This window comes from Phyllopteryx taeniolatus, chromosome 23, assembly GCF_024500385.1.
Source record: "Phyllopteryx taeniolatus isolate TA_2022b chromosome 23, UOR_Ptae_1.2, whole genome shotgun sequence".
NCBI lineage: Eukaryota > Metazoa > Chordata > Actinopteri > Syngnathiformes > Syngnathidae > Phyllopteryx > Phyllopteryx taeniolatus.
In genome coordinates, this window is record NC_084524.1 from 1,117,130 (window position 1) to 1,127,072 (window position 9,943).

At 51.5% G+C, this 9,943-nt stretch overlaps 2 protein-coding genes across 6 annotated transcripts; both read left to right on the forward strand.

Moving 5' to 3' along the window:
• Positions 1 to 3: 3 nt before the first annotated feature.
• Positions 4 to 4,885, forward strand: krcp (kelch repeat-containing protein). 2 transcript variants are annotated; one of them, XM_061763705.1, is made up of 12 exons: positions 4 to 419; positions 629 to 790; positions 1,320 to 1,401; positions 1,486 to 1,545; positions 1,678 to 1,918; positions 2,185 to 2,316; positions 2,405 to 2,592; positions 3,051 to 3,247; positions 3,321 to 3,415; positions 3,496 to 3,550; positions 3,650 to 3,747; positions 3,935 to 4,885. In XM_061763705.1, exons 1-12 carry the CDS (start codon positions 136 to 138, stop codon positions 4,144 to 4,146), a joined length of 1,806 nt encoding a protein of 601 aa, XP_061619689.1. In that variant the 5' UTR covers positions 4 to 135; the 3' UTR covers positions 4,147 to 4,885. The 2 variants fall into 2 exon arrangements, with proteins under 2 accessions (XP_061619689.1, XP_061619690.1); XM_061763706.1 differs by lacking the exon at positions 2,185 to 2,316.
• Positions 4,886 to 5,326: 441 nt separating this feature from the next.
• On the forward strand, positions 5,327 to 9,925 carry LOC133472622 (spore coat protein SP96-like). 4 transcript variants are annotated; one of them, XM_061763715.1, is made up of 12 exons: positions 5,327 to 5,486; positions 7,053 to 7,130; positions 7,205 to 7,318; positions 7,380 to 7,484; positions 7,568 to 7,651; positions 7,715 to 7,756; positions 7,827 to 7,871; positions 8,471 to 8,512; positions 8,585 to 8,689; positions 8,778 to 8,802; positions 8,886 to 8,968; positions 9,473 to 9,925. In XM_061763715.1, exons 1-12 carry the CDS (start codon positions 5,426 to 5,428, stop codon positions 9,481 to 9,483), a joined length of 795 nt encoding a protein of 264 aa, XP_061619699.1. In that variant the 5' UTR covers positions 5,327 to 5,425; the 3' UTR covers positions 9,484 to 9,925. The 4 variants fall into 4 exon arrangements, with proteins under 4 accessions (XP_061619699.1, XP_061619700.1, XP_061619697.1 ...); XM_061763716.1 differs by having other exon boundaries at positions 7,718 to 7,756; XM_061763713.1 differs by having other exon boundaries at positions 8,471 to 8,689.
• The last annotated feature ends 18 nt before the right edge of the window (positions 9,926 to 9,943 follow it).

The window sequence follows — 9,943 nt, forward strand, 5'->3', positions numbered from 1 at the left end:
TTATTTTCGTTTACGTTTCTATTTTTTTCGCTGACGATTGGCGCAAACCTTTCGGGTCACACCATGAAGAAATGAATATGAGGTGACGAGGTGTTTGTGAAGGCACCATTAGTGACGCCAAGCAGCGCGGTACGAATGCAGCTCAGCGATTGGTTCAAGACTTGTGCGTCAGTTTGTTGGGGAGCGTTCGATTTAGGAAGGCGGATAAGCAAAACGTCTTCGGCGTTGATCGGAAAGCCTGAGAGGTGCCGCCCTCGCAGACACGCGGAACAACAAATCGGATGCGCAAACGACACGAATCTGTGGCGGGACACGGCGTACGCAGCAAATACACTAATAAACATTCAGCATAGTAAAATGGAGGAGTTCGGAGTTTACGCGCTATTCGGGGTACACGCGTCACCTCAGCGACTGCTCGGGTACGTCGAAGAAAACATCGACGTAATTGCAATATTGTTTGAAGAAAGTCGCCTGCTTAATATTGCAAGTCAGCGGCTCTCCTGTGGCCACCGTAGACTTCAATTCACGCGCACCCTTTTCATCAACACTACTCGCAAAATCAACTTTCTAGGTTGATTTGCGCAAGTTTTCACATTTCTTCGCTCTTTTGTGTTTTTGTGTGTGTCAGCGAGCAAGGGCCCTGTCGGGTGTCTGTTGCCGTTCCGCCGACCGTCCGCCAGGTGGTGCTGTTTAGCAGCGGACCATGGGGCGAGAGGATTTGCGTCAACGCGGACCTGTGCGACGCTCACCGGACACCCATCACGATCGGGAAACTGACCCCTTATAATAGGTTCGCCCACTGTAGGAAAAGCATTTATTGCATATGCTCGATATCCAGCCTAAGGTCCATGTACTTGTACGTTCTTCGTCCTCACTCGTCGGACAACTCTGGCATACTGGTACAACAACTAGCAGTGAGTCAAAACCACACGAGTTGACAACTGCGTGCTAAAGTACTACTCGTGACACTTCAAAATTCTACTCGTTAACATCTAGAGCTTGACTGGACCAGATGGCAACCAGTGCAGTTTTGCCTGACGAGTAACGTACAATAATGTGGAAGAAAAAGTATTCAAACGGCACGTTTTTGAGACCCCCCCAAAAAATCACTTTATTTTTTTCATGTACAACTCAAAAGGGGAAGTAAAAATAAGCAATTGAGACAATGTGGTTGCACAAGTGTGCACACCCTCTTATCACTGGGGGTGTGGCTGTGTTCGCATTTCAACTCGTGTGCAGAATTGGCAGAAACTTTACTCTGTCTTTGTGATGCAATATTTGGACACTCAGATGCCTCATTTATTACGCGAATGCAATAGATGTCTGTCGTGGGAGCAGTGGGAAGAAGAGACATGGACCAACGGTGCCACCCTGAATGTCACGCTGGAAGGAGGACCAATGGTAAATCACGGCAATGGCGAAAAGGTTCATCGAGTCAAACCAACGACACGCGGTCGTTTTCACGTTTGATTTTTTTTTTCTCAGGCAAAAGACGGTCGGTCGGAACCGGCACTCATTTTGGCTGTCAAGGAGCGCTCGCCAAAGGTAATTGATAGCGGGGATACTTAAATAGACTTTACTGGAGCTTTTATTTTTATGACATCTTTGTACATTTGGACCTCCCGCGGATGACGACACGAGCTCGAAAAGACAGCGTATGCTTGTGACCGCTCCCAGGATGCCGCCGCTCCCCTCGCAGCCCGAGAGCCGAACCGCAAGAGGAAGCGAAAGCCGGCCGCCGCGCGAGAGCTCGGCGACGGCAAGGATGCCAGGACGGCGGCGGGTGAGGAGGAGGTGGAGAACGTGCGTCCAAACGGAAGCCCGGAGCAAAGCGCACCTGTGCCAAAAGTCCCACGGCACGCCAAAGGCGGGCAGAAGCTTTTCTCGGGCGGAGGAAAGGCAGCTAAAAGTCAAGGCGGTAAGGCTAGCTGGCGTAAATAAATACTCGATGATAACTGGATCGTCAAACTCGTTATAGGCTCGAGCGCCAAAGTGAAAAATACAAAATACGCAAGCAGCATTCGGAGAAATTGGCGGCAGTAGGACAAAGACGTACAGACGCGCGTGGAGACGGTCACGACTCCTCCGTTAGCTGCAGCCATAGCCGTCATTTTTCACAGGCGCTTTGGCAGCCCGTCTGTTGGGGCTGAACACTCGGTTTGTTTTTCGATGATGTTCTTCCAGCGCCGCCGCCGGGCCCGTCGGGTCGCTGGGGTCAAATGCTGTGCCCCGTCGATGCCCAGACGGCCGTCTTGATTGGCGGGCAAGGAGCCAAGATGCGGTTCTGCAAAGATCCCTTGTGGAAGCTCCGCACAGGTCCGGCACGCGTGCGAAAGCTACAGTTCGACGGGCATTTTGGAAAAGATACGTTCTCTGTCTTTGAGCTCCAGTTGTTGTCCCGCAGAGGACCTGTCGTGGGCGGCGGCCGAGACGCCGGCGCAGGGTCCGACCCCCGAGGCCAGGATCGGCCACACGGCCGTCTACGACCCGTGCTCCGAGCGCATATTTGTCTTCGGCGGATCCAAGAACAAAAAGTGGTTCAACGACGTCCACGTCCTGGACACGCAAAGCTGGAAGTGGACCGTGGTGGAGGTCAGCATCTTTTTTTTGTCCCCTCGGGGGAATTCGATGCGCCTTTAATTCCTTCCGCGACCACGCTGGCAACTCAAAGCATCTTTCTCCATTGAAACGAATGAAATTGCTTTCAATCCGTTCCAGCCCTTGTGCGCCTCCTGCTGTGTGCGCTTTGGCCAGCGGGGGCAGTATAATACAGGAATACAGACACAAACGAAGACGAGTTTCACAAATACTGAAAGTGACTCAGTAAGCTGCAATAATAATAGTTTTTTTCAGAGGATAAAAATATATGAGTGTTATTAATAGCCGTCTCCGTTTATTTTCCAATATCTATTGTGTGAAGTGCCACATTGATGCTAGTTATGTTAGCTTGTCAATGACTTTTTGCATTTTGTGGTAGCATTAAGCTAGCAGACTTTTAAAGTAATGCGGTTATTTTTAATACACAATGTGTAATTATCCTGCGGCGTCAGGCCCGAGGCAAGGTCCCGCCGCTGGCTTACCACAGCTGCAACCTGTTTCGCGGGGAGCTCTTCGTGCTGGGCGGGGTGTTCCCCCGGCCCGACCCGCAGCCGGACGGCTGCAGCGACTCGCTGTACATCTTCGACCCCCGGCTGTCCGTCTGGTACCGGCCCGTCGTCGTCGGCGACGTCCCGTCCCCCCGCTCGGGGTGAGGCCCTCGCCCTCGCCACGCCACGTGCCCGCCGCGTTTCGAAACGATCTCATCGCGCTTTGCGTTCCAGTCACTCGGCCTGCGTGATGGCGGAGGGGAAGATTTACGTGTTCGGCGGCTGGGACACGCCCGTGTGCTACAACGACATGTTCGTGTTGGACCTGGGTGAGGCGCGCACGCAACTTCCTGTACTGCGCATCAAAATAAACGCCGTGACTGATGTGACCCCCCCCCCCCCCCCCCAGGTCTGATGGAGTTTTCGGCTGTTCAAACAAGTGGAAGGGCCCCCTCCCCTCGATGGTAAATTGACTCGCATATTTGACTTCAGCGAAAAACACAGGAATTATACAATCTTACTCTGTGTGTGTGTGTGTGCGCGTGCGTGTGTGTGTGTCACAGCTGGCACGGCAGCGCCGTCATCTCCGCCACCAAGTTTTGGATCCACGGCGGCTATAACGGAAACAACGCTCTCAGCGACGCCTTTGTTTTTGACACGGGTGAGCAGTCACAGGCATCAATAGATTGCGTCGGCGTACCTAATAATGTGGCCTGCGGGTCGAGCTCCCGGACCGTCGGCGCCGCGGCCTCGTGCCGTTTTTTTGCGCCTTCATCTTTGAATGGGTTTTTCCTCCAGACTTAACGGGGGTTCACTGTACTCGCGCCTTTCTCCTTTCCTGCGGTCAGATACGAACCTCTGGGCGGAGGTGAAGCTCCCGCAGCTGTCGCTCGCCAGGGCGGGTCACTCCGTCATCGCCGTGGAGACGCCCACCGGCCGCCACGCCGCGGAGCGCGAAGCCGACAAAACGCTGCTGGTGTTCGGCGGCGGCGACAACGAGGGCGCCTTTTACGGCGACGTGACGGCCGTCGGCGTCAAGGAGCTGCTCGCTCTCCTTTGAGCGTTTGACGCCACGCAGCCACACTTCAACGTTCCATGCATCCTGTTTGTTTTGTACTTGCGGTTGCTTATGAAATGTGCGCAGTATGTTTTAGTCACATTCAGGAAAAAAATATGTCCTCTTGTATTAATTCACAATCATAAATTGGCTGAATTTGTAACGACCTCTTTTTTTCTTGTGTGGAAAGAAAAACGAATGAAGTTTTTGTTTTGGGGGAGGAAATATAGAGTGGGAAAACCAAGGCAAGATAAATGACGAATACCAAAGTCAAAGGATGTGTTTTTTCGTCATCGTGCAGACCCACAGAGGGGCACCGGCAGCCATGAAAACAGAGTCAACTACGCTTCTCACGGTCTGAGCTTTAAGCCACTTGACAGAAGGAATTATGGTTGATTTTTCTACAACACACACACGCACGCGCGCACACACTTGTCCAAAGATAGCCGGGTCAGGCTCCGGCAAGCAACTCAATTGTACTTCAAGTGCTGTACTGGATTTAAAAAAAAAAAAAAAAAAATGTTTAAGCTGTCTTAACCTCATCTAATCAATCGAATATGTTTGACTACATTCATTTGATTTGAATTGGATTGAGTGATTCTTACGTGCACCACTAGAGGGAGGCAGTGTATAACTCGTGGCGCTTGGCCCACACGTTGAGAATCACTTTGGCATCTGCTTAAAAACGCTGAACCTTCACGTGATTATTCTCATGACCGACGTCACTGTTCATTTCACCTGCTTGAACCGAAATAAAATATTTCAATATGACCTGCTCGTCGGTTATCATGACAACCGTCTTCGGGATGATCATTTTTGACGCTGGTTTGCTTTTTCCGTTTCGAGATTCCTCCATGACCCTTCGAAGAGCAACAGGTGCACGTTTGTCGGTGTACGCAGTCTTTGTAGCACCTGTGCAAAAGGATTACACTTTCAAATATTTTCATTTTTTGTGTATTTAGGGTCTCTTTAGGAAAAGTCATCAGGTGTCAGGGTTAAAGAATAGATTTTAGGCCACGTCCTTTTATTGCTGTCAAATGTCCGAAGGGGTCAAATGTGGCCCGCCCGGCCGGTCGGTACGTAAGAGTTAAACTCTCCCCAAATTCCACTTTTTGTCCCTGTTGTTGGTCTGCGCAGCTGCCCCCGCTTCTTTGCGTTAGCGTGGGAGAGGAAGGAAGGAAGTGCCCAAATAAGCAGGAGCGGTGACGCGCCCCAGCTTGAACACCGTTTTTTTTTTTTTTTCCACACACAAATCCGACAGAGTCGCAGGCACAAAGTCGCCATGAGGACCATCGGGGTTTTCGTCGTTGTCCTGCTAGCGTCGGTGCACATCTTCACGCCAGGTAAGAGACTCGGCTCTCTTGTTGACTCGATTTCTTTTATTTCTTTTATTTCTTTTCTAGCCGCCCATCGAGCAGGGTTGTCTTAAACTCGCTTTTACTGCGGGCCGCAGTGAAGTTCGGGTGTACCGTAGCGGGCGACTGAGAATGTAGAAACACCTCGTCATCATATTTTGTACATTTTGTGATTTCAAAAAAAAAAAATGACTTCCTTAAAACATACGGTCGTGACATAATTCAATCAATCGTAAACAGTTGTAGTGAGAAATTGAGTTTGAAATCAGATGTCATGGAAACTCAAATTGAATTGAGGTTAAGAAGGGATTTGGTGGGAAACGGCGGCTTTTAGTATCCGTCAAAAGTGAAGAAAACTGTGAATCAAATCAATTCAGGCACAAGACGCACTTGATTTGCTTGAGTGAAGCCCCAAAAATGAGGCAGCAGGCTTGCGCTGGCCCCCGGGCCTTAGGTTTGACACCCACCGTGTGATCTCGGCCAATTTCGACCGCTCTTCCGTGCCGCTTTGATTTCTCCGTCCGAGAAACGCCGACGCTTTGAACCTTCAAATGAGACCTCGAGGGACGCACGACAATGGCCGCCGTTTGCTTGACGCAGGGGGGAAAGAGTCTCTGGATGTTGTTGTTTATCTTCTGTTTGCCTTTATCTGCCCTCATAGCTGATCCAGGGGCAGATAGTGTTGGGAGCCAAAGTGGCGCCGCCCTCCCGGCGCATCAAACATAGCGCGGCTTGCAAAAAAACCCAAAACGCCTTTCAGATGTAAATATCTCCGGGAAAGCGTGTTTGCTACTAAGTGTGACAAGAGGGGGCACAAACATTGTCAATGTTTCAAAAAGATTGAATTGGCAAATGACGGGCCACGCCTCGTCGCCCCCTTGGCAGCTGTGGCAAGCGTGAGGGGAGGCGGTGCGGATTCCGAGGTCGGCCGCAACAATAGCGTGAAGGGCAGGAAGCCGCTTCGGTCTGCGATCCGCCAGAGGATGTCGACGGGGTCTTGTGTGACAAGAATAAACCCAAAATCAATCATCGAGCATTCTGTACGCACTACTGACAAAAACCTCGGCATATTGGACTTCGAAGCTAAAATGCACGATAACCTTTATAAGGGAACTTAATTTGACCTTCTGTAAACTTTGGAACTTTAAACTCTTTCAGTACTTTTTGCATAACTTGCTGCTTTCTAACAAGGAGCTGAATGTTCACATTCACAACGGTTGTTCGAGCCCTGAATGGGCCATCCCGTTGGTCTTCTTCGTCATGCTCTTCGCCTTTCGACACACCGAGATTGCCTCGTGACGCACTCGGACGTGCATTCAAAAGTTCAGAGGAGGTCAAGTTAGGAGGTCAAAAGGTGCGGCGCATTTCACGTTCGCCTTGAAATGAACCTGGAAGCTCGCTAGCCGTTACATTTTCCAAATGTTAAGAAATACGACAGTTTTTGCCACATTTTTTGCTTCAACTCACTGGACGTGGTTCTGCTCCTTCTGGTGTGCAAATCGGGGGCGACGCCACGTTGCTCATTCCTGCTGCCCTTCTCTGTTTGCTTCAAAGTGTCATCAGATGGAAGTGTGGACACCCGGCAGACAGCGAGTCCGACGACGCTCAAAGCGATGCCAAAAAGCCACACGGGTGAATGGAAAAGTCGCATGGCGAGACCCCAATGTCGCGGCTTGTTTATTTTGGCCTTTTGTACCCTTGAACAGCACTGACGGCTTCCGCAGCGCCGATGAGCCGAGCGCCGACGCGCCGCGCGCCGACGAGCCGCGCGTCCGCGGCGCCGACTCCGGCAGAAGCCAGCAGAAAACCCGACGAGAGCGGTGAGTGAGTCAAAGACGCGTAAAGTCTCGGTGCAACATTGATATCGAGCGTTTTCCTCAGCGAAAACGGTCCGGATGACGGCGGCGACCACGGCGGCGACCACGGCCGCGGCGACCACGGCCTCGCCGACGCAGCCCGGCGTGACGTCCGTTTCGCCGGCAGCCGGTACGGACGACGCAAGTTGGAGTATTTGAGCCTCACGAAGCAGCGGTTGGTCTTACGGAGGTATTTTCGGCGTTTGCGATCAGCGTCAACAGAAGCTGCGGCAAGTAACGGCACCTTGCCGAGGATCGCCGGCTCCCAGACGGCCGACGTGAGCGACCAGACTCTCGGTAAAAGCGCTTTGCACGGCGGACTTGCACACGACTCGTGACTAAATATTGCTCAAACGTAAGTAGGGCCAAGCGCCAGCGAGGCCGCCTCGCCGCCATCCGCAGGTACCGTATTTGCCGAACGAATCCTTCACGGAATTGTTTTCCTTCCGCCGACTGTCGGTTGTATTTTCAGTGACGCCGCGGATGGAGACGGTCCCGACCACGGAGAAAAGCCCCGGTAAGTCGTGTCGGAAGCTTGCGGAAGTCGCCAATCCGAGCGCATTTCAAAGCCTTTTTGTCTTTTGTGCTAACGGCTCGCTAGCCTCGCTAGGCTGGCGTGTACAGTGTTGCCCCGCCAAAATCTGGAAGTACAATCATTGCTTCTTCCCCAACAAACAAGTTTTGAATTGCCCCGAGATGCCGTAAGATGGTGGCAAAGCACTACCTTTGTCTCAATGGAACTCCTCAAGTCACCTCAACATAGTTCCTTGGTGCCAAGAGGCCACAGGATGGCAGCTAAGCAATGCTTTAATTGCTTTGGCCTGAGCACAAAAACAGCCAATAGGAGTTTTTCAGCGAATTACGGAGGATAAAAAAACAAAAAATACAAAATCGTCGTAAATTGCCAGATGGCCTGTTCTAAAAATAGCACGCCGCTGATCGTGAGCCCCCAATATGATAATAATGAATCACCGCTTATGATTATTGTGAGAAATGAATAAGATGATCGGTGTCTTCGCATCGGGAAATGTCGTGGCTGCTCATTACGAATAACTTCTCATTGCAGGTCATTTGTACGTTTCACGCGTGTGTGTGATTGCGATTCTGCTTTGAAAGGTCCTCAGGTCGGCGGCGGTGACAAAGACGCCGCCGAAGCAGGTAAGGCGCCGGGCCGAACCGGGCCGAACCGGCGGCAGACGGGCTCACGGGGAGCTTGCTGCCTCTTTTCAGCGACAGACAAAAGACTTTGGTGGATTGTGTTGCCCGTCCTGCTGGTCGCCTCCGCCGCCTTCATCATCCTCAAGTTCAAATGCAAGAAGATCCACGACCACACGGGTACGTCGCGACCGTCGCAAAGCGGCGGAGGATTCCCGCTAAATCGAGGCGATGTTCATTTTGGTGTTGGTTGGTTGTTTTTTAACAGAGACTTTTGATACCGGAACTGAAAAGTAAGTAGCCGGCGCGAAAGGCCGCCGTCGTGTCGATCGCGCGCGCCGACAACCCGCCGTCCTCGTCTGCTGTGTGTCCGCAGCGCGTCCTTCCAGAGCCGCCCGGAAAGCACCAAAGACGGCGTCATGCTTCTCGGCGTCAAGTCGTCGGACGGCGAGGAGAACGGTGAGCCGCCTTCCGCGCGCGCGGGCCGTGGCGCGCTTCCTCCCTTTCGGCGAGGCAGGAAGCGGCGGCTTTGAATATCTTATTGTGCCGAAGGTGTTTCCTGCGATTCGGCAGCGGGGCCCAAAAGATAGCCGCTTCCTAACATAAACAGCGATTTGTTTTGGACGGGGCTACCAAACGGCGTACACGTGAGACTGTGTGTGTGTCTGTGTGTTTCTTGCGTGCGTGTGTGTGCGTGTCTTTTGTGTAAGCTTCAGAGGGAAGTTGAGTCTTTTTCTTTCTTTTTTTTTTGGGTAGGAATTCCGCAGAGGAAGAAAGTGTTTATGCCGTCGCTCGCTGCGTGTTGGATTCTTTCCCAAACACATTTCAGAAATTCTGCAAAAGGCGATAAAAGATCATTCTATTGGCTAATTCACAATAGAAGTGTCCCGTTCCGGTCTAGACGTGGATTTCTTTGTTTTCTTTGCCCAAGTCACATCGTCTTGGGTTTTCTTCCCCTCCCAGCGGCGAGATGAAGCCGAGAGGCCGAGCCGGCGCGGAGACGGAGCTCAGCCGTGGCCCCGAGTGACCTTTTCAAGTCGACGATGCGACGGCCCGTCCGCTCACGATCGGCAGGGAGCTCGTGCCGACAGTCCGAAAAAACAACAGAACCAAACTATTATTGCTCTTATATGAAGTTATTGAGTGACGTGTCAACAAATGGAATCGGATCGTCAACGGAACCGATGCCTTCATTGTTTACTCAAGACCATGCGGTTTATTTCTTGTATCATTTTATTTTTTTTTTTTTGCTTTATAGATGACAGTGCTATTATTTTGTAACTGAATTCGCACGAGTTGTCAAGAAAATAGATGATATGAATATTGGGCAGTGTTGCATTTCGAATGCTTGGCGTTTGTGCAAGTGGATTTCAAGGCTCGGAATGAACCGTCCTCCAATAAACTTGACCCTCTTTCTGTGACGTGTACATTGAA